Here is a 24317-nt window from a genome sequence, read left to right as displayed (position 1 = left end):
AGCTCGGCCACCACTCTCTCCGTTTTCTGCTTTTTGTCCAGCCAGGCTATTAATTTGCCCGCTTTGTCCCCTTGATCATAGAGTCGGCCTCCTCTATCTCTTGCTAGTTTTTATCGGCCTCGGTAGCTGGGTCCTTATACTCAGTCGCTTTAAGCTGCATTTGATGCTGAGTCTCTAGGGTCCCGTGCGCCTGTGCCTCCCCCTCCAGTGCGAGAAGATCACGTTCGATGGTAAACATCTGCACCTCCCTTTCTTTACGTTGGCCGGCTATTTTGGAGAGAGCTTCACCTCTCAAAATGGTCTTAAATGCTTCCCAAAGGGTAGCCGGGGAGGCCACTGTCCCAACATTAGCACTGAAGTATTGCTCTATCGATCGAGTAATCTCCCTCTTAATCCCGGGGTTGCGTAAGTGCCAAGGGTTTATGGGCGCCACACTTCCTACTCTTTGATCCCCAATGGTTAAGTGCGCCCACAGAGGGGAATGGTCCGATCTACCCCGCGCCAGGTGTTGGATCTCTTGAACCGCGGTGTCGTGCTGTAAAGGAGTGAGGAGATAGTCTATTCTGGAAAATGTATGATGGGATCCTGTAAAGAATGTGTACTGCCGTAGGTTTGGGTGGCGTGTACGCCATAGGTCAACTAGCCCAAATGCCTCCAAAAGATTGGAGAGCCACATGTGTCCCGTCGCGATACTCCGAGCCGGATGCCTATCCAGTTCTCCCGATACCACTGCATTGAAGTCCCCCCCAATTAGAAGCTGCCCCTCAGGGAGGGAAAGGAGAAGTTTACTCAGGTCCTGGTAGGATTGATTTTGGAGGCCTGGCGGGATATATATTGTCACTAAGTTAAGTGTACGCCCTTCCCACTTTCTCGTGAGCACCGTATAGCGGCCCAGCGGGTCCGTCTGTAGGTGTTCAATGACCATTGGAAAGTTACGGCGCACCAAGATGCCCACCCCGTGGGATCCCGTGGTGAAGCCGGCATGTACAGCCAGTTTATAACCCCATCTGTTAAGGGCGTAGCACGTGTTACCAATGAGGTGCGTTTCTTGCAAGAGAGCAACATCTGGGAGGTGCCGTTTAAGAAATTAGAGTACTATGCCACGCTTAAGCTTGTCTCCCAACCCATTGACGTTCCAGCTAAGGATCTTCAAACTCTTATCCCACCTTGTAGTCATCCCTGAATGCTATGTCAGTACGTTGTCCATAGTGCCTGCAACACCGCATTGTCCCACAACAACATTTCTTAAATGACCAACCAAATCCCCCCCCCCACCTCCCCCCCTTCGAACATCACTATAGCCCCCCAAGAACCATCAAACTGTAGACCCCCCTGCCTCCCCCCCACCCTGCTACCCTGCCACGTAGGTTTACAACTACCCACATCCCCAACTAGCAGAGTGCCTTTCGCCCCAACTCAAGGGAGGTGTGAAAAGTCCCCCCCCCCCCTTCCCCTTGGTACTGTTAGGTGGGAAGTGCGCTAGCCCCAGCTCCAGCCGCTGAGCGCCATTCCCCGTATCTGCAATAACTGTTCAAACAAATGCATGCACACCATGATTAGACTCCCATGTCCCCTGCAGTGCCTCCCCGATCCTCTATCGGATGTGTCTCTCGATGTCCCGTGGCCAGACAGACATTCCGCCCATGCAATGCAAGTATTCAAAGTCAGATGATATCTCTGGCCTTACCCATGCAAATGAGCCTCCTTCCGGGCATGGAGAAGGCCTCCCCCCCACCAGTAGTACAGTCCCAGGTAGGCCTTCCCCCCCAAAATATCATAAGATTATACTTTACAGTTCTGTTTGCATACCTCTAGAAACGCAGCCCTCCGATTCACTTCGTTCCACTAACGTCTCTGAGTGCCATCCATGTCTGGGCTGCGGGATCTCGATCGCCATGAGCGCTGACTTGTTCTGTCCGTATCAGGCCTACCATCCAGGGAGCCCGGTGACTTAGGCCGGGCGTCTCTCCAGTCGTCCCCTGCCGCAGCTGCCGACGTCCGCGATGTTCCGCTGTCCAGCCATTCCTGAACCTCCGAGGGCGCGGTGAAAAAGAAGGATTTGCTGCCATCAATAACTTTTAGTTTTGCTGGGAAGAACATCATGTACTTAATACCTTTTCCCCGCAGCACCGCTTTCACCCCATCAAATGATCGTCGCTCCCGTTGCACCTTGAGCGTGAAATCTGGGAAGAACCTGACTATAGCGTTCTCATATTTCAGGTCTCCCATCTGCTTGGCAGCTTGCAAGATGGCATCCCGAGCCCTATAGTTAAGGATTTTCGCGATGATGGTTCACGGCGGGGCCCCAGGTTTGGGTTTGGGGATCGGTGCGCGATGCGCCCTTTCGACGGAGAACATCGCAGAGAGCCGTTTCGGTTTCAGCCAGTTAAGGATCAGGTCCTCGAGGAATAGGTCCACACTAGGCCCTTCCGAACCTTCTGGAACACCCACCACGCGAATGTTGTTTCGTCGGGCCCTCCCTTCCTGGTCTTCGAGCTTCAGGGCTACTTGACGGTGTTGGTGGACCAGCTCGTTAACCCTCTGTTCGAGCTTCTTAGAGGAGGCCTGTAGCTCCCTAATGTCTTTCTCGTTACTTCTGGCCTTATCCGCAGTTTTATTGAGATCAACCTGCAATAGGTTAATTTCAATGGACACTTTGTCGATCTTCGTCTCGAGGGTGGTCCCTAGGGTTTGTATCGCCGCCATTATGGATGCCAAGGAGGGTTCCGCAGTTACCGGCTGCTCCCCCGCCGTACCCTCAGTCTGTGGGGCCGACCTCGGGACCGCATACTTATCGAGTTTGTTCGTTTGGGCAGCCGCCGCCCCTTTAGGTTTCATGTTGTGAGCCCCTCTTCAGACCGCCGTTTACCAGGGTAAGTTGTGCGCGCACGTCACTTGTCCGTTAACGTCCCTGAAGCAGGTAGCACTCTATTTCGTCCGGCCAGTCTGTCCCACCGTGATATTTCTGTGCAGCCACCGTCTGCAGTGCTCACCGCCGCACAGCAGGGTTTGTGTCCTCCCTCCGTGGCAGGCCTTCACCTCCCGGTCAGGCACACATGTGTCACTGAGCCTAGGTCTTCCTCGTCCTCCACTGGCTCTCCGGTCCACACTCCGGCCTGCAGAGAGGGAGAATAAACGTACTTTTCTGGAGGGGCCTATGCAACTAGATCATCACGCAGCCAATAGTAAGCTCTTCAGTGGGAGCTTCAGTACCTTCACCCCCCCGTAGGCCGCCAGACACCCTTTCACCCTTCCATACCAGGTTCCCTGACAGAAAGGCAGCAGAGATCCATTTCCGGCTACGTCCCACTGCGGCTTGTGTCGTCTTTACTGTTTGGCTACTGCCACTCGTGCACATTGTGACACAACCTTCCTCAGTACATTCAAAGGTGATTGGATAGTGAAAGCAGCAGTTTGCATGGGAGCAGTACGGACCCCTCACAGGTGGAAATGCGCTCTGATTTATGTAGTTGCAGAGCTTTGGACATGCACCGTGTCACAATCCCCTACCTGAACATGCAGGGACTGCCTTAGTCCTGGGCGAGTGAGAGCGGTGGGTGCGGATTTTCCCGCCGGTCCCTAGGTCAGGGTAGATGGTGCGCGCAGCCGGGAAATAAAGTACATATTCATGAGAGTTTAGATAACATTATAAAAAATGAAATAAATACGTGTAGCATCTTTACATTTGTTTTTTTGTTTATTAGGTTTTATGCGTATAGGAAATACATGAAAAAAGTACATATAAAGTATTCGACCCAAGGAGTGATACCAATAAGCTGAGTGAAAGACAACAGAATAACTCATAAACTATAAGAGTTACATATCAGTGGGTAGGAGGAGTGAGTGTATTGGTGTGAGGTTCGGTTGATGAATGTTGGAGTGCTAATGAGTTTGGTTGGTAGCTAATAGACGACTGAACAGTAGCTTATTTGTATATTGGTGGATGTGGAGTGAAAGAAAATAGAGAGACAGGTAGAGAGAAGAGACGGAGATAGTGAAAGGTGAGCAACAGGAAGTGTCAGAAGGTGTCAGTGATGAAGGGTGAGGAACTGGGGTGTAGGGGAGTGGAGTATATGAGGGGTGGGGATAGGGTGAGGGAGGGGGGAGAATGAGAAGTGGGTGGGAGTAACCTCTAGCTTAGAAGATGAGGATAATTCAATATATAGTTATCCAGTTTGGTCCAGATTCTCCCCTTAATCTATGGTGAGGATTTAAGATATGTTAATAGCACCTCTGGTAAATTGAACTCATTCCCACCACATGCGGGAGGACAGTTTGGAGGAGTCCTTCCACTCAGTGAGGAGGACTTTGAGACCGGTTGTGACTAGTATATCCCAAAAGATTTGTTAATTTTTGTTCAGTGTTTGCTTTACTTCTGGTGGAAGTATACCTAGTGTAATGAGTGTAAAGTATAAAGTCCAATTTGTGTGAAGAATTTGTTATATAGTGTCACTGAAATTCAGCCAGAACATTTTAGTGAAGGAGCATTCCCAAAGCATGTATCTGATTGATTGATTGATTGGGTACTTATAGAGCGCAACTATCACCCTACGGGCATCTTGGCGCTTGCATTGGGAACCCGTCCTGGTTTTTCCCTGTAAGATAACCCATACTGGGCATCCCCAAGGTGAAAGCCAGGCATCCCGCCGCGGGGGGCTGTTGTGGAGATTAAGCAGGCTTGTTGCCCAGAGCTGCATAGTGTGAACTCGTGCTTAGAGTGGGCACCGAAGCGAGAATTATCGAGTCCGTGGACAATTGGGTTCTGGACCCTGCCGCGTCGGGAATCGAACCCAGGTCCCGGGCCTGATCTCTGCTTCAGGGTATGCCTCCTCTAACCAGTGAGCTACACTTCTCCACTGTTTCCTTCTTGCAACTCCAGCAGGTGTCAGAAGGGTGGAGGCCTAGTTTATAAAGTTTGGCCGGGGTCCATGGGGTCATATTGGCAATCCAGTAGCAACATTGGAACCAGTGAGGGGGTTATTTTGTTGGTGGAAGGGTTTTCCCATATGGTCGACTAGTCTGGTTTTGTTCTCTGAGAGTCACTAGAGTCAGTCATAAGGGTTCCCCATTTAACCTGGATGGGTTTGGTTAGCGCAGAATTAGTGAGGGAAGGGGACATAGAATTTGCATAGAATTTAGATGCCAGATGTCCCCTTTACAGTGTTTTAAGATAGGCTGGCCTACACAGGGTGTTCACATTAGATTTGCTGTACCTTTTTAGGAAATGTTTATCTTTACGGCAGATTATTTCTTGTTACAAAACCAATTCTATGTACCTTCCTGGAGAATTGAAATGTAATTATTTATTTGCTGTCTACTTTCCTGTGCTTTTACTTACCTGTCTACATTCCACCTGGGATCACTGCAAAGCCTTCAGTGTGCAGCATCCCATACACCTTTTCATCTCTTGGCAAGCGGTGCATAGGCCTGGGAGAACCACCACCAGTGGGACTCTACCCTAATAATCTCATTTACTATGACTGTCAGTTCTGTGTCAATAAATCTGGGGTTTCTTCTCCCAGCCATGTTTTAAAAATAAGAAGCCAGATATAGTAGATGAAAAGGGAACAAACAATATATGACAATGGAAAATGAAGGAAAATAGCACAGGGAAAACCAAATGATGTAAGCCCAGACTGCTATCTGCTGCAGGCTGCTTGGGAAAAAGGAAATGGATCATGGTATAGCATCTGGTGTGCTTTATAGTGTTCTCAGCAGGTGTGACCACTTAGAACATTACGCTGAGGTGCTTGACTTAAACATCCATCTTTCAGATGGAACGCTATGCCACGGAAAAACCATTTTGCAATGTATTTCCTCCGACAGTACTCCATTGCGAACCCAGAATGCTGGCGGAGATATATAAATTAGGCAGGCAGGATTCCGCCACACCAACGCTGACAGACTGCTATCCAACAGGGAGGATTTTATTCCCTGCATGCTCCTTACTTCCGTTAGGACTAGTGATCTCCTTCCTACAAGATGGATGGTGGTTCTCCCGTTCTATATATAAATCAACAGGAAGTACTCCGCAAAGGTGGTGGGCCCTAAGTGGGGTGATATATATAGGCATGCGGCCCACCATTTCACCAATGGGACAAAGTAAATTACTCTGTTCCCATGACAGTGGAACTGCCCACCTATTGTATAAATGATGGCCAAGCAGGCAATCATTTATAAAAGCATTGGCAGGAAGCACCATCACAGCGGTTCCTGTCAGTGCATTTTACTCTTTCCTACAGGGCTATGTCAGCAGAACGCAACCCTGTGGCACAGAGTAATTGTTTTTCTTTACAAAAAGAAAGTCCTGAAACAGGATTTTTCTTTATGTAAAGAAATATATAATGCTCCCATGGCATGGGTAGCATAATAATGTTTTTACTGTTCCTTACCGCCAGGTTTAATCAGAAACAGTAAAAAATCACTACAAGTCTACCCATCTAAACTGGACGGGCGGACATGTAGCCATTTCTTTGATGGCCCTTAGTCCCAGGGCCCATAGGAGAGTAGTCTCCGCTATGGCAAAACTTAAGGTCCTCCTTCCGTTAAATCAGGTGTGCGTACCTTCATGTTGGCGGAATGTATATACATACCACCAACATATAAATAACCCCACATGTCTTATGCAACATATAAAGAGATGTGTATATTCATTAAATGTCTTTGTCAGATTATGCATAGGAAAGACTTTGCCTAAAATCAGGTTGTCAGAATATTGGAGCAACACCAGGAATAAGAACATTAATTTTCCTTTGGCTTCACATTGTTTAAAGAACCTCCACAGTATACATCAAATGAGATGCAGAATTGGGATACAGCTATTTCTAATGTTCTGGAGTATGAAGCAGATAAACTTCTTCGGAGAGAGATGTTTTGTATGCAAACTTTAAATACTATCCTCTGTTAGGCATTATATTTATGAATCGGCCTAGAATATGTTTTTGGGATTCACTTAGTATTGTAGAACTATCATAGTACTAGGTAAGTTACAGCACTCTTTGTGTTGAAAATGGATAGAGGTACCATCATGTTCAATGATGATGGTTCGTCCTGTACACATTGAGTTCTACGGTGGACTTTTTGCTGTAAAAATTGATTTTATTAATCTTTATTTTATTTGATAAATTGTTCGTTTTTTTGCTCCTCTGACAAATATATTTAAATGTTTTTATGGTTTATAACCCTGGCTATAGGTATTTTCACTGAAAATGCATTGAATTAAGAGTTAATGTTCAAGGGAAACAGGTAACATCTTCATTGATGTGCATCAAATGGATAAAAATGGATTCAATGAGCATATGTACAAATACATATTGTGTGAATTTGATTGTGAAGTCTTTGTGTTGGTAGTCAATGTTTGAAGTAATTGTAGACCTCTGCGGCTATCTAAGTTTAGTTATGAACAGCAACAGTAGTCCACAATTCCCCAGAGGTTTCTTACTTCAGCCAAAATATGAAGATGCTGTCTCAATACCCTGCACTTTTGTTTTATTTGCTGATAAATATATAACTGTAAATATGTTCGTGAAGCTTTTGAAGCACTGAATTTTGCTTTTTGTTAAATAGATAGGGGCTTTACCTTAGAAGTGCCGGATCTGCAAACAGCCTGTATAAAGGTATCCACAGAAGAGCACTCACAATTAAATGTTTTCTTTGTCGTAACAACAGGAATTTATAGACAGTATTTAATTTGTGAAGGTAATGGGACTCATTTTTACAGACTTGGACATGATTTTCATTATCAGTCTTTTCAACTCAGAGAAAGAGAGGGAATGCCAGGAAATTGAGAAAAAATGAGGAAGAGAAAGATTAATTGAAATGAGTGAGCCAGATAGGAAAAGCCTGCTAGTGTAAGATAAAGAGGCAGAAATGTATGGTGGTACAATAAAGGCCTGAGATAGAAGTAATCTAGACTAGGCTGCATTGGTATTCAGCAACACTGAATATTCGGCAGCTCCAGTGGTAGGCTCTAAGAACAACTTTAGAAGCCTGCAATGCCTTTAGCTGAATTGCCAATCTTGATGCTATAAGTACTGGGTGTCTCATTGAAAATGTGGAACCACCGCCCAAGTCAACTCAGTCACTGCCTTGTGCTTCCATACCCTGAAGATGCTGAGGAAGATTTTCCAATGTCTCTAAAGCAGCCCCTGGAAAACTGTCATACCGCCCTGGTCACAAGCAAGCTTGACTACGGGAATACCCTCTATAGAGGGATCAACACAAAACTCAACAGAATGCTGCATACCACTTAGAATTTGGCAGCCAGAATCACTCTCAACATTTCGTGTTATGCTAACATCACACCACACCTGAAGAAGCACCACTGGCTCCCCATACACATTTGAGCACAATTTATACTTCTCACCCACACTTTCAAGGCACTACATAACACTGGCTGAGTATACCTCAACAATGGCTTCAGCTTTCACAAACCTTCCAGACACCTCTGCTCTTCCGAACTCCTTCTTGCTCACATCTCATGCATACGGAAAACCAGATCCAGAGAGCAAGGTTCACTTATCCAATATTAGGGTATCTTACATAGATTCACATGCCTGAATCATTCCCCGTCGACGAGATGGGAGTCCCACAGTAAAATACAAAAGTAGTGCCATAAGTAATAAATAGCAAAAGACACAGAATTGATAGACGGAATGCAGAACAATTCAAAACATTCACCCCCAGTCAAGAGATCTGGGTTAAATCCATCATTCTTTTGCTCACCTTGCCACCCCAGTTTAGACCTGGCCATATGAAAATCAGTCTTGACCCTGTGCCTCATGGGAACAGCCCAGCCCGAACTGCCAAGCCAGGTCCTCCCTGGACCGGAAACAAGCATCCTAGGACCGGTTTTGGGGTTTAACCCCTCTTCAGCCAGGATAGCTTGATTCCAGTGGCACAGTGAGCCCAGGACCCACGTCTGGGCATACCTGGCGCACTTAGAACGAGAAAGCAAAAGACACACAATTGATGGACGGAATGCAGAACAAATCAAAACAGCGCTACTCAATTTTCTTCTCTTCAGCTCTTCAAGCAAGTATGTCTGACAAGAAGGGTCTCTTCCGCTCCTGCAGGACCTATGGGAAGAAGAGGGTCCATGTTGATGATCTTCATAAAGATTGTCTTTATTACCTCTACCCCAAACATGAGGCTAAAGACTGTAAAATCTGCTATACCTTTCCCAGCAAGACTCTCAGGGACAGAGAGGCAAGATTACTTTTATGGCTCAAGTCTAAAGAACGTCCTTCTTCTTCGGCTGAGGAAGAGGACCGAGTTTCCACATCTCGCAAGAGGGCTAGGTCCCTAGAAGGCTCCTCAGGTGATGGAAGAAAGCATCTGAAAACTTCCCAGGAAAAATCTCTTCACAAAGAAAGGAGTTCTAAACACTCCTCTGAGCCAGCATCATCTCCGCCTTCTACTCCACTCACAGAGCGTCCAAGATCATCCTCTTCAGAATCTGTGAGTAAAAAACACAAAAAATCTGTGTCGACGACTTTTACCACGTCGTCGACGGTATGTGTTACGTCGTCGACGCCATGGTCGACGTCGACTATTTCGACGACGGCTATTCTATCTCATATCTCGTCGACGAGGATTACTATTACGACGAGACCTTAGTCAAAGCCCGTCGACGACGCACCATCGATGAAAAAGCCGTCGATGAGACTACCATCGACAAAGATCCCAACTGCGCCGTCGATGACAACACCGTCGACACCGTCGACGATGACACCCCGAGTGGAAAGGGTATGCTCAGACGTGAGTCCCGTGCTCTCCATGCCACTGGAATCAAGCTATCTTGGCTGACGAGGGCTGAAAGCCCGAAACCGGTCCTAGGATGCTTGTTTCCAGTCCAAGGAGGACCTGGCTTGGCAGTTCGGGCTGGACTGTTCCCATGGGGCACAGGGTCAAGACTGATTTTCATATGGCTGGGTTCAAACTGGAATGGCATGGTGAGCAAAAAAACGATGGATTTAGGCCCAGATCTCTGTACTGGGATGAATGTATGACATTGTTCTGCATTCTGTCCATCAATTGTTGTTTTTGCATTTGTCACCCCGAGTGGGAAGGGTATGCTCAGACGTGAGTCCCGTGCTCTCCATGCCACTGGAACCAAGCTATCTTGGCTGACGAGGGCTGAAAGCCCGAAACCGGTCCTAGGATGCTTGTTTCCAGTCCAAGGAGGACCTGGCTTGGCAGTTCGGGCTGGACTGTTCCCATGGGGCACAGGGTCAAGACTGATTTGCATATGGCTGGGTTCAAACTGGAATGGCATGGTGAGCAAAAAAACGATGGATTTAGGCCCAGATCTCTGTACTGGGGTGAATGTATGACATTGTTCTGCATTCTGTCCATCAATTGTTGTTTTTGCAACCGTTAACGGGAGAAGCATCGGCGATGGCACCATTGACGACGAGCCTGTCGATGATAACCCTGCAGACATCGTCTATGAATGTGCCTGTTATATTACCACCGTCGATGACAGGACCGTAGACGAGAGACATTCCCACTATTCTTATTTCTGCACCGTCAACGCCAAAGTCGACGAGAGTTTCTCAAATAATGACATTCCAGAGGCCTTTTCAACAGCCTTTTCAGGATTATAATAACATTTCCCCTCTACCACCATCCCACCTGTTAGAGGGCTTTATAGAGGATGAGGATTATGATGAGGAGGAGGAGGACGATCGATACATACAGAGTGGCTCATAGTCTGTCTGAGAACGTTAAGTGCCAAGACACTAATGAGGACGATAATTATCAGGAGGAGCATTACTATCATGAACAATATTTGGCTCTGCGTCATACATATCAATTCCATCACAGGCAGGAATCTCATCAGAGGGAAATGGCTCATCTTCCTCCATCACTTTTTAAAAAAAAATATTTTTATTGACTGCAAAAAGGCACATTAACATACAGAGCTCTGCGCCTACAACCCGGGGGCCGGCTACAGTGTTGCAATTGTGAACCCAACAGCACCGGCTATCCCACATCCTGGAGGCCGGGCAACACCGTGTGCGGCTGGCACAGCTCCTGCAGTATTCCAATTCGCTTTCCTTTGTTATCCTTGTCTTTGGAGCGACCCCCTGACAGTTGCAAGGTCCGAGCGTGTTTTACCCGTATCTTGTTGTTCTCAGTTCCGTACCTTTTGCAATAAACTCTAAACCCCCTATCCCCGCCTTGGGATCCCACCAGGCCCCCCCAGCCCACCCACCTAATCTAAACAGTTGAGGTCACCTGTCAGCCGCCACCGTTTCAGCAGTTTGCACTCATTGCCCACCCACATCCCGACACCTTGAAGCGTCCCGGAAGATCTTCATCGCCTCTAATCCGGTCCCTCCAGTGCGGATTTTAGGCCTCCACCCCACTAGCACCCTCCCCAGGAGCCTCTCTCTCAGCTGCCTCCGTGCCGGAACACCGCGGGGCGCTTTCCGCTTCCTTATCCCTCCTGCCAATATATTCTGTGTACAATCCCCAAAAGTTGTTGGGCCGGCTGCGCGGCGGCAGCAGCTCACTGAACCTCTCTGTCTGAGTACAACAGTAGAGTACATCACGTTTCCACTGCGCCACTGTGGGTAATGGGCCCCGCATCCAGCACATTGCGACTCGCCGTTTCGCAACAAGCATCCCCATATCTACCAAACGTCGCACCGCCCTTGGTACTACCCTGGAGTGTCCCAACAGTGCCACAGCCGGATCCGGAGCCAACTCCACCTCTTCCACTTCCGCTATCTGCCGATAGACCGCCTCCCAGTAGCTGCGTATACCTGGGCAGTGCCACGCCAGGTGCATGAAGTCTGCCAGCGGGTGCTTGCATCTTTCACACGCTGACTCTTCTCGCAAGCCATATCGATGCAGTCGCTCCGGAGTATAATAAATCCTGTTTAGATATTTGAAGTGGGCCAGCTGGTGTCTGCCATGCAGGGAGATGCGTCGTATCCCTGTACAGCAGTATGCCCACATGGCATCGTCAATTGTAATGTCTAGATCTCTCTGCCACGCCAGTCGGGCCTTAGTAAACTCCTGCGACCTTTGCGACTGCGCCGTGCGATATAATTTAGAGATCAACTGATGGGGATTTGTGTTCTTAATAATAAAGGACAACTCCGGAACCTCCGTTGGTTCCGCCATGTCATCCCCCAGCAACTGTCTCCAAGCATGTCTGACTCTATGGTATTGGAAACGTTGCAGCTGTGTGCCACCCCCTTCCGATGCTGCCACTTCCTCCCACGTCTTGACTACGCCGTTCATGAACATGTCTCCCATGGTGTGTACACCCAATGCTCTAAGTGACCGCAACACCCCCTCTTCCGTGCAGGGGGACAGCCAAACCGCCCAGTCAAGTGGCATTGCCGGCGAATAAAGCTGCGCCCCCGACGTGCGCTGTAATATATTGTTCCAAGCATGTCGGGTTGAATTCAAAGAGTCTAAGAACACCGTTCGGCGGTCCGGTGGCTCAAAAATGACAGCGGGGAGCGGGAGCGGTGCTGCGAACAAAGTCTCCAATTTGAGGTACGGTACGGCCTCGTCCCCATGCATCCAACTGTGCGCTTGAGCCCCCTGCGCCACCCTGTAGTACAGTTCCAGATCCGGCGCTCCCAGGCCGCCCAGATGGTAGGGCAACGTCAGGACCCGCCAGCTGATCCGTGCCTGCTTGCCCGCCCACGCCAACCTCAGCAATGACGCCTTCAGCCTCGCGAAGAAGGCGCGCGATAGCACCATGGGGATGTTTACAAACAAGAACAGAAACCTAGGGAGCACCACCATCTTCATGATGGATATGCGTCCCAGCAGTGAGAGAGGCATCTTGATCCAAGTCTCCACGTCATCTTCGAGTTTACTGATAGCCCTGCCATAATTCTCAGACAGCACTACCTCCGAGTCCGTATGAAGCTGGATCCCCAGGTAGCGGACCGCGTCGTCCGACCACTGCAGCGGATATTCCATGTCGAAGGGGGCCGTGACCGGCGTCAACGGGAACACTATAGACTTGTTCCAGTTCACCTTCAGACCTGAGAGTGCTCCATATTGAACCACCTCCCGCAGCACCGGGGCTAGGTTATTTTCTGGGTCCCTGACGTATAGCAAAGTATCATCCGCGTACGTGGAGACCATTATCTTATAAGTTGGAAAATTAATTCCCCTTAGACTATGATATTCACGCAGAGCACACGCCAATGGCTCCGCCACCAATGCATACAAGATAGGCGACAGGGGGCAGCCCTGTCTCGTCCCTCTCGAAATAGGCATCGCATCCGTAACTCGGTCTCCTAGCCGTAATCTCGCAGTGGGGCCGCTGTACAGCACCCCGATCAGTTGCAGAAAGACCGGGCCCAGCCCCATTCTTGTCAGGACCTGCTGCATGAAAGGCCACTCTACCGAGTCAAAAGCTTTTTCCATATCAAGAAAGACAGCTAATGCACGCGTATCTGGGCGCACATGTTGCATGACCCCAAACACCTTCCTCAGATTGTACGTGAGGTTCCTGCCAGGCACGAACCCCGCCTGTTCAGGGGCTACAAGTTCCGGGGTGAGCAGGGCCAGGCGAGTGGCCAGGACTTTCGCGTATAATTTAGCATCAACGTTCAGCAACGATAACGGCCTATAAGAACTGCATTCCTCCGGCGGCTTACCCGGTTTTGGGATCGCAACCAGGAGGGCCTCCCGCATGGACGGCGGCATGTGCCCTTTAATGCACATGTCATCGAACAATGTCGATATGTGTGGGAGGAGCTGATCAATAAAGGCTCGGTAGAATGCAACAGTGAGGCCATCCGCTCCCGGGGCGCTATGCGCTTTCATGCCTGCCAGTGCCTCTAGAATTTCATCCCTTTCAATCAGCAGGGCCAGAAATTCCCTGTGCTCATTCGTGAGAAACGGCAGTTTAATATAATCCAGGTAGTCCCCTATGCTATCCTCCATACCAGACTGTTGAGAAGCATACAGCTTAGTGTAGTACGACTGAAAGCGCGCAACTATGTCTTCCTCTTCCGTTAAGAGCAAACCTTCCTCCGATCTGACCTGGGTGATGACGGATCTACGTCTACGGGCTTTGAGCAAATTTGCTAATATCGATCCCGGCCTATCACCCTCCCCATACACCCTGGCGGTAGCGTACTTCCCCAGATGCAGTACCTCTGCATCAGCGGTCTCGTGAAATTCCGCCAGTAGTGTCTTCATCTCCTCAGGGATGCCCTCACCCTTTGTTTCGCGCTGTCTAGCCTCCAGGACCTCCAGTTTGCGTTCCAGCGTCGTGAGCCGCTGCCTAATGTCTCGTAGCACCCCGAGTGTTTGGCCATCGCCACTCCTCAGATATAGACCTTAAAGGTCTCCCAGATATTCTGGAAGTTGTCCACGGAACCTAGATTGGTATCGAAAAATTACTCAATGGCCTCCGCCAGTTCCTCCTTAAAGAGGGGGCCCAGCAGCGAGTATGGGGGAAATCGCCAAAGAAATGGCGGGGCCGTCTTTCTGGGCGCGGCTAGTGAAATCATCACCAGTGAGTGGTCAGAGAGTGTGCGCGGGAGTACCGCACAAGCTCGCACCTGCGAAAGGAGAGACGATGACACAAGCCAATAATCTATCCGCGTGTGCAAGCTGTGGTATGCCGAGTAGTGCGTGAAGCCCCCCTGTTCCGGGTTACGAGTTCTCCATGCATCCTCCAGATCTAAGCAGAGCATTTCTCGCATAATCGCCTTCGCCGCCGCAGACTGCGCCCGTACCGGTCCACCCGATCTATCCACCTCGGGATTCAGAACAACATTAAAGTCTCCTCCCCACAGCACATTCCGCGCTCCTTGGTCCCTAACCGTGCCTGCCAACACTGTGTAGAATTCAAGGCAATCAAAGTTCGGCCCATAACAATTAACCAGCAATACATCCAAACCGCTGCCCTGAAAGCGCGTCAGCACAAATCTGCCTGCGCCGTCCGTAGCTATTAACTGCGTTCTATATTCCGCCCGAGGGCGGACCCAAGTCAGTACCCCTCTAGAGTGTGTCGTGAACCCCGCCGCATGCGCGTCGCAGAGCTCCCTGGTACGCAGCATAGGACTATTATTAGGAAGATGCGTTTCTTGAAGGAAAGCTATATCTATCTGATGCCTCTTTAGGTAGTGCATAACTTTACGGACCTTACGGTGATCATTCAGGCCCCTGACATTCCAGGTCAGAATTCTGAGAGTGCCAAGGCGTTCAGACATATCTGTGCCTGTCGTGGACAGCATTGTTGCCGGGGCGCCAATCGCCCGCAGCTCTGTGTCGCAAGGAGCAGGCGCGTACAAATATACAAATCAGTGCATACCGACAGTTAAACCTCAAAACCCTGCAACTGCATCCCCCCCTCCCCCCACCCACAGCAGACCCGTCCCAACTTGGCCTTGCCAATTCCCATAAATGGGCGCCCTGAACCTCCCGCCTCCCTACCCCCAACTCACTGACCCACTGAAAGCTGTGGAACGCACTCGCGGGCGGAGGTTGCTCAGCGCTCACACCCTAGTGTGGAAGCGCCTAGTCACTAACGGCAACCACCCGGTCCGGCGAGCCTCTATCTGCCCGTCCACCACCCATCAGCCATAGTCGACCGCAGGTCGGTGGCTGTACTCGGGTCCCAAGGGCTCAGGAGCTCTCGCAAACACTAAACAAAAGAAAGACAATATATTTAAACCCCTCAGGCAGTAGGCGCCGCACTCGGCTAGATAAACCCCCGCAGCGGGCACTTGCCCACGGCCGCTCCACCGGCGGGAGGATATGTACAAGGCTCCACTCTGCCCACTATCATCTGACCCCATCCTCAATAACCACACCAACCCACCAACCCCAGCTCAACTCTGCTCAACAGTCAATGAATTCTAACCAGTCTGGCCTGCCCTTCGGGGTCAATCCTGCTCGTTCAGTCCGCCTTCCCTCGCACCTTCCTGAAGCTGCGTCGCGGGGCTCCTACGCTGCTCCTTAGTCCAGTCCTTCAGCGCTTTCTGCAGTGCTTTGGGGTCCTGGAAAATATGTGATTTGCCCTGTCTGTTGACCCGCAACTTGGCCGGGTACAGCATCGCATAATCCACGCCCAACTCCCAGAGCTGTTTTTTGGCTGGGGCAAACTGACGTCTAGCTTCCTGCACTCTGGCTTTGAAGTCCGGAAAGAGTGATATAGTCGACCCCTCGTATGTCTAGGTTTTCTTTTCGCGGGCCACCCTCAGAGCAGCATCCCTGCCTCTGTAGTTCAACAGTTTTGCGATAATCGGTCGGGGTGGCGCTCCCGGTTGGGGCCTGGGGCCCAGAGATCTGTGCGCCCTCTCCACCACGAACATCCCCAAAAACACCTCCTTTCCCAGCAGCTCGACCAGCAGCGTTTCTACGAAGCACTCCATGCGGCCCGTCGCAGTCGTCTCCGGAAGGCCTGTAATGCGCAAGTTGCACCGACGTGAACGGGCCTCTAAATCCTCCGTTTTTTCTTGTAACACCTGCATCTGGCGCTCGAGTTTCTTTTGGTCCACGTCCAGGGACGTCTGCGCTCCCTCCACCTCCGAGAGACGTCTGTCAGACTGGTCCAGGCGTTCCGCATGTTTGTCTATACGCTCGCCCATACGATCCATCCTGTACGATAGTGCGTCGATCTTGGCTCCGAGGGAAGTTATGCCACTCTGCAACCCTTTCTCCATCGACAGCAATAGCCCCCGAATGTCCTGCTCTTCCTCCGGGGGGGCAGGTGTGCCCCCCGATGCCGCCTCCAGCGGCGCCTGAGCTTTGGGGCGCCGCTGCTCGAAGGTCAGCTTGGGCTGGGATTTATCGGTCTTACCCATCTCACTTCTCAGCGCTTCGTAGCGTGGTTCAGACCCCCAGGGCGCGCCAAGCCTGTGCACCCGTGCGCTCCGCCGTGTAGCTGGGCCTCGCTCCGCAGTCTCCACTCGGTTGCACCACGCAGCGGCCGCCCACACAACTTGCACCCCGTCTGCTGCCTCCGCCAATCGCACGGGGGCTCAGTCTCTCAATCGCTGCACCCCTCTCTCCACTCTGCTCCGTTTAACACTGTGACAGGCCTCAGCACACTCCGGTAGAGTCCAATGGACCAGCGCGGGGCTCGTGCCAGGAGACGCCCCCACACCTAGGTTTACTCGCCGATATTTCCTGCTACCTGCAGGGTCCACAGCCGGGCGACCACCCCACCGGCCACCGGCTCTCACCTCGTGCGGCCTCTTCTCTACTGCTGCAGCGCGGTCCCACCAGCCTCCACGCCAATACGGCGATCCCAAGCTGCTGTACAAGCCAAGTCCGGGTCTGTGACCAAGGAGTGTCTGTTTCGCGCCACCAGCGTGCACCAGGCAGCCCGCCCTTGGCACTCACCGCACCAGCCTCCGTCCGTGCCGTCACCTCACCGCTGGGACCATGCGCCGGCTCGCCAGGGGCTCCGCACGTCAGACGCTATGCAGGCAGCTTCAGGAGCTCTCAGGCGGATCCCCGCGGAGACGCGCGGCATCGAGCTTCTCCGTCCCCTCACTCGTGCTGGTGCTCCCCTCCGTTGCGCATGCCTCAGGGCCACTTCTTCCGATGCCGCAAGTGACGGCGAGAAGCCCCGGGCCGGCCCCTCCTCGCGCGGCCGGCCGCACGCACACTTCCGCACAGCCGTCTACGCCTGCACGCCAGGCCGGTGATCTCCAGCCCAGCACACTCTCGGCGCCGCCAGCTCCCGCAGCCGATCTACAGCCCGCCCGGGGTCAGGATTCCGCCAGTCAGTAGCGCGGCCAGGTAGGCGCCCCCGCGTCGGTGCCAATTTTGCTGTAGGTGGTAGGGACAGGATTTTTGCAGGATCGGGTGGGTAGCTCGCCGGAGCTCCGAGCTCAAGCAGCCATCTTCGCTGCGAGCTAAGCTCCGCCCCCTCTTCCTCCATCACTTATTCAAGACCTACAAGCTATGTTAGCGGATTATCGTCAGAGATTTCTGCCGCAGTAAATTCCAACAGAGAGACCAATTCCACAAGTAGAAGTTCCTGCTCCAGTACCAGAGCCTACTCTACCCAGTACACCGGCTCCTGCTCAATGTCCACCTGACACTGGACATCAAGACACTTCCTCCTTGGATGAAGAGGTTGAGGAAGGCGAAGTACCTAAGCAGGCAGATGCTCCAGATGCTCCAGATTCCTGGGACGATTATTTCATTGAGACACCATCCCCACCTCAGCATTTACCCTCTGATTCTCCTCATGAAGACATCGGAGGATTTCATAATTTGATGCAGAGAGCAGCTACTAGGTTCCAGCTCCCTATTACAGTCAAACAAACAGACTGTTTTTACATGACTTCAAGGAGGATACTAGAAAGATCATTCGATCTATTCCCACCATTGATTACATCTGGCAAGAGGGCGTGAAAATCATGAAGATGCCAGCATCAATAACTGCGGTGCTACCTCATATAGAGAAAAAGTAGAGCACTCTGGAGAACAGTCCATCTTGCCTCATAGGTCACCCGAGGCCAGATTCAGTAATTTCCCAGGCTGCTCAGCGGCGTTCGAAAAGCACTGCAACACCAATTACCACTCCTCCAGATAAAGAGGGACGTCGTATGGACCTTTTAGGGAAAAAATTATCTTCTATAGCTGCAGCTTCAATTTAGATCTGCCAATGCCTTGGCAATCATTGGCCGTTACGACCGCCAAATGTGATCCGATATAGCGGGATTGATTGATCTTATCCCAGAGGATCATAGAGAGGAGGCTCGGAAGATCTTATTAGAGGGTGAGCGAGCTGCCTCCGAATCAATTGACGTGATATCGCCAACACGAGCTTTCGTCAATTAGCTGGGGCAGCAATTCTTCGACGCCATGGTTGGCTGAAAACGACTACCTTTAGACCCGAAGTTCAGACGAAGATCCTGGACATGGCTTATGATGGGGATTCACTGTTTGGGAAACATATAGATGACGCCCTTTTGGCAATCAAAAATGACACAGGCAACGCAAAATCTTTAGGTGCTCTACAATATAGACGCATACCTTTCAGAGGAGCCAGAGGGCGAGGATTCACTTCATATCGGGCGGCTATTAGTTGACTCAGCAGTATCGTCAGTACCAATCTCAATACCGACAGTCGTACAACCAATCGTCTTTCCGTCAGACATCGACGGCTGGTTTCTCTTGCCAGGGTGGCCGGAAGCGGACACAGCAACAAGGCCATGATTCTGCCAGAAAACAATAAGCTTCTCAGGGTGCCAGTCAACCTTACCCCCTACTCGTGGGTGCGAAAATGTCTGATTATGCACATCGGTGGATAGAGATCACCTCAGACCGCTGGGTGCTGGACCTAGTCACTAAGGGTCATACACTAGAATTTCACCAGATACCACCTACCACTACACCCAGGGACCCTCCTCCCCCTCGTCTTCACTTATTGCACAAAGAAGCCTTGATCATGTTCCTCAAGGAAGCAATAGAAGAGGTACCATCCACACAGAGAGGAACAGGTTTCTACTCTTGTTTCTTCCTAATCAAAAAGAAGTCAGGAGAATGGCGACCGATTCTGGATCACCGCAATCTCAACAAATTTCTCAAAAAGCAAACATTCCGGATGGTAATACTTTCCGATATTGTGGGATGCTTAAACAAAGGAGATTTCATGACTTCTGTGGACATGGAAGAACCATACTTTCATATCCCTAGCCATCCAAAACATCGAAGATATCTGCGATTCACAGTGGCTGGCACCCATTATCAATTCAAGGTGCTCCCGTTTGACCTAAAATTAGAGCCACGGATTTTCACCATGTGCTTAGCACCAGTAGCAGCGACTTTACGAACACAGGGGATCCTAGTTTTCCCATACTTCGACGATTGGCTGCTCAAAGCTCCGTCGAAGCAGGAAGCCAATATTGCCACAACAATTTGTCTCCACCTGTTCAATTCACTAGGTCTCACTTTGAACAGGGGCAAAACAAATTTGGTTTCGACTCAGAACATTTTATTCCTCGGAGCATCCCTGGACACCGTCCAGTGCAAAGCATTCTTGTCTCAAGACCGTCAAGTGCGCCTTAAAAAATTAGCAACATCCATTTAAAAAAGAAAGTCAGTTTCTGTTCGAACATTCAAATCGCTCCTAGGAATGTACAACTCAGCAATCAACTTGATCCCTTTAGCGCTGCTCAAAATGAGACCTCTTCAGGAGGAATTGCAGAAACAATGGCAACAAGCATTGGGTTCTTTTGAAGATCTTATCCAAATAACTGGACGTATGGTGGAAGCACTCCGCTGGTGGTCACAAACAGCAAATCTTGCCCAAGGTCTCACCTTTCTGCAAAACATCCCAGACTTCGTATTAACGACTGGCGCCTCCATGAAAGGATGGGGAGGTCATCTGCAGGATTTACAGATCCAGGAAAAGTGGTCTCAGATACAGAAACAGCAGCACATAAACAGTTTGGAGCTTTGAGACATATTTTTGTCGCTTCAGGTTTCCCTTCCAAGGATAGCAGGTTCCTCAGTGCTGGTCCGTACCGACAATACAACCAGCATGTACTACATAAACAAACAAGGAGGAACAAGTTCCGTAACGCTTTCCCAGGAAGCGCAAGAATTTTGGGAATGGACAACGTTCCACGAAATATCCTTGAAGGCCGAGCATGTCAAGGGTCTACACAATACACTAGCAGACTCGCTAAGCAAATCTCTATCCGGCTGCCACGAGTGGGAGTTTGAACAAACTCAGGTGAACAAGATCTTTCGGACATGGCGCAAACCAGCTCTGGATCTGTTTGCGTTGCAAGAGAACAAGAAATGCCGATATAACGCCAACAGGTTCCCTCTACCGGGGTCAAGGGGGAATGCCCTTTCTATAAGATGGTCCGGGATCTATGCCTACGCTTTTCCCCCCATTCTATTAATCCCCAGGGTGCTCAAAAAGTTGAAACTGGAAGGCTGCCGCCTAATTCTGATTGCACCCCGTTGGCCCAGACAGTATTGGTTCCAGGAGCTGCTTCTGTTGTCGCAAGACAAACCCATTCGCCTGCATCAGACAACGACCATGTTATCACGGAACAGTGGTCAGGTAGTCCATCCGGATCTGCAATCCCTGCACTTGCACGCATGGCTCCTGAATTCCTAGAGTTCAAAGATCTCAGTATTTCACAAGACTGTCAAGACATACTGTCTAAATCCTATGCTGAAAGCACTATCAAAACGTATCTTTTAAAATGGAAAAGATTTTGTTGTTGATGTGAAACCAATAAAGTTCATCCAGTTCAAGCTCCTGCTGAACAGATTTTACCTTACTTACTCTCACTGGCCAAGTCCGGACTCACTTTCTCATCAGTCAAGGTTCACCTGGCTGCTCTTTCCAGGTAAAGGAAATCTCCGCAGCTTCCTTCTTTATGTTTGTCTTCTCTTGTAAAACAATTCATGAAAGGACTTTTTCGCATTTTCCCTCCTGTGCGTGCGCCTCCTCCGGAGTGGGAACTCAATGTGGTGTTAGCACAACTGATGAGACAACCATTTGAACCGATTCATAAAGCAGATCTCAAATATCTCACATGGAAGGTAGCCCTCTTGCTGGGTCTTACCTCTGCAAGGAGGGTTAGTGAGATTCAGGCTTTTACGATCAAAGAACCATTCTTGCGTGTTACACAGGACTATGTAATCCTGAGGACGAATCCTAAATTCATTCCAAAGTACCCACACAATTTCACTTGAACGAACCAGTAATGCTGCAAACTTTCTTCCTGAATCCACCTAGTCCAGCGGAGAGGACATTACATTCATTGGATGTAAAACGATGTTTGAAGTTTTATCTTCAAAAGACAAAGGATATTAGAAAGACGGATCAACTGTTAGTGGCCTATGGTCAAGGAAAACAGGGAACAGCTGTAACAAAAGCCACAATAGACAGATGGGTCGCATCTGCCATTCAATTCTGCCACGAAAAAGCAAACAAACCTCTCAAGGTGAAGGCTAAAGCACACTCCACCAGAACTGTTGCTGCTTCTACAGCTTTGTTTGCTGGAGTTACATTGGACAAGATATGCCGTGCTGCGACATGGAAGAATGTCCACACGTTCACAAGACACTACTGCCTCCAATCTGCACAAAAGGAGGATGCAGCGGTTGGACAAGCTGTGTTACGCCATCTCTTTCACTAAGGTCAGATTCTTTACATTTCTTTAACGCTTGTCTATTATTAGTTTTCTTTACTTTTACATTGCTTACAGTGTTCTTGCTCCTAGGTATCTCAATTTATATGTTTCTCATGCTGATATCCACTGTATGATTATTGCTTTTATGCTTTGTCTTTGCAATGTTTCAAGATTGTGGATGTGTATTGGGAGTTTTAAATAACATGTCTCCCACCATCCTCTAACGACAGAACAATTGGGATACTGCTTGCTATTCTGATTCAGGCATGTGAATCTAAGAAAGATACCCTAATACTGGATAAGAAAACAAGTTACTTACCTGTAAGTACAGTTATCCAGTATTGGTATCTTTCATAGATTCACATGCACCCACCCTCCTCCCCGTAGAACCAGTTCTCAGTTATTTTAGGGGTATTTACTTCCCACTTGTGCTTGGAAAATCTGAGGAGAACTGCTTCTGTTGGGAGTGTTCTAGAGGGTGCCGATAGCTGATTGGTTGGAGCTCACTTTTGGTCCTTTTCATATAAGGACGTAGATAGGCTACTAAGATATAGCCTTTGGCATCTTTTGGCCTATTTATTACTTATGGCACTACTTTTGTATTTTACCGTGGGACTCCCATCTCGGCGACGGGGAATTATTCAGGCATGTGAATCTATGAAAGATACCAATACTGGATAACTGTAGTTACAGGTAAGCAACTTGTTTTCTTACATTGCGCCTAAAGCTTGGAACAGATGTCCACTACACATAAGAGCCTCCTCCTCACATCTTGAATTCCACACAAAACTGAAGACCTGGCTTTACGAGCAGTCCCAGTAGGCTCTAGGTTTGGCTAGGCTCAGACCTGCACAGTGCCAGGACACCGTTCCTTGAGATAGTGCACTCTACAAATCTGCATAACATAACACACACTGTATTGGCAGCCTAAAGTTCATGTGGAAAAGGAGCTTCCATGTCCCAGCACTTCAGTGATATACTTCTGGGATGACCCACTTCGTCCCAGGATTTCACATGCAGCTGTAGTGGTGCTTTGCCTTTTATTTAACTCCTTCCGTGCTCATGACGGAACCACGCCGTCATGAGCCACGGTTGCCGTGTGCTCATGACGGAGTGGTTCCGTCATGCTGCGGCCGTTGGCGGCCGCGCCGCCCATGCGGCGCTAATTCCCCGCCTGTGCGGGCGATTAGCGCTGTGGGCGGAGTCATGACGGAACCACTCCGTCATGAGCACAGCCCAACCGTGGCTCATGACGGCGTGGCTCCGTCATGAGCACCGGGCCACCGCGCTGCCCCCCCGCACCACCCAGCGCTGCGGCGGAATTTCCGCCGCAGCGAAGGGGTTAACTTCTTGTGTTTTCTCACCCTCTTTGTATTTGAGAACAGATCAAAAATACCTTTTTGGGAAAAGCAAATGTGGATTGGTGGTTAAAGCAGTGTTATGGTGCAGAAGTGCAGATGTTCTAAGCAGAGTAACACCCCATATATAACTGTTTTTGAATAGATGGATTGATTGACCTCAGCAAAGGTGTTGTCTGTCGTGGAATGTCTGCTTGACTACCCTGCTCTCTTTTGTCCCAAGGACAGTTTCCCGAGAAGATGAGCAGCAAGAATGGGGAATGTGCAATCTGAAACACCACAAACGGCCTCCTCTACCCAGAGTGAAGAGAAGAGTGATGTGCAACTTTTAGAGAAAACAAACAGCCCAAATACTCTCGACAAAATCAAATATGAAGCTGAAAGTAGAACTTGTGATGATGCAGAGACGTATGTATCCAAAGACGTTGGGCATCTAAATAGAGAATCCAGGCTAGGCCAGCCCAAGGAAGAAACTGCAGACATGGGAGGCAAGTTCAGCAAGAATATGTCCTGGAAGGTTACCAAGAGGTGGAGCTCCAGTGTAGGGAAAATGTCTAGCGTCATGCCTACTGCCACTACTATCAAAGGAACAGCAAATTCTCCCAGAGACATAGGATTAAAAACAACGCCACCTAATGCACAGGCCATCATGACTGCCCAAGGTTGTCTGGGAAGTCGACTCTCTGAGGGTGAATCTGTAGATCCCCCAGCCGCCAGTACTGAATCAAACAAGCAGAACACAAACCCCAGTCTTCTGAAGACTAGTTTTAAAGTTCCCACCCAAGATAACTTGAAAACCAAGAAAGCTGTGCCTAATGAAAAGGTCAAGGGGTCCAGCAGTGCTACA

General features: G+C 49.7%; 1 protein-coding gene across 1 annotated transcript in view; it reads left to right on the top strand.

The window, feature by feature from the left end:
- Positions 1 to 23723: 23723 nt before the first annotated feature.
- LOC146798031 (uncharacterized) overlaps positions 23724 to 24317 on the top strand; it is a 44918-nt gene continuing 44324 nt past the window's right edge. The window contains exon 1 of the mRNA XM_085627688.1: positions 23724 to 24278. Within this exon, the coding sequence (XP_085483814.1) occupies positions 23724 to 24278 (555 nt within the window). The remainder of the gene's footprint in view (positions 24279 to 24317) is intronic.

The sequence above is a fragment of the Triturus cristatus genome, chromosome 9 (assembly GCF_964204655.1).
Source record: "Triturus cristatus chromosome 9, aTriCri1.1, whole genome shotgun sequence".
Taxonomy (NCBI): Eukaryota; Metazoa; Chordata; class Amphibia; order Caudata; family Salamandridae; genus Triturus; species Triturus cristatus.
Note: the sequence above shows the minus strand (reverse complement) of the source record. Positions and strands in the feature narration are given on the sequence as shown.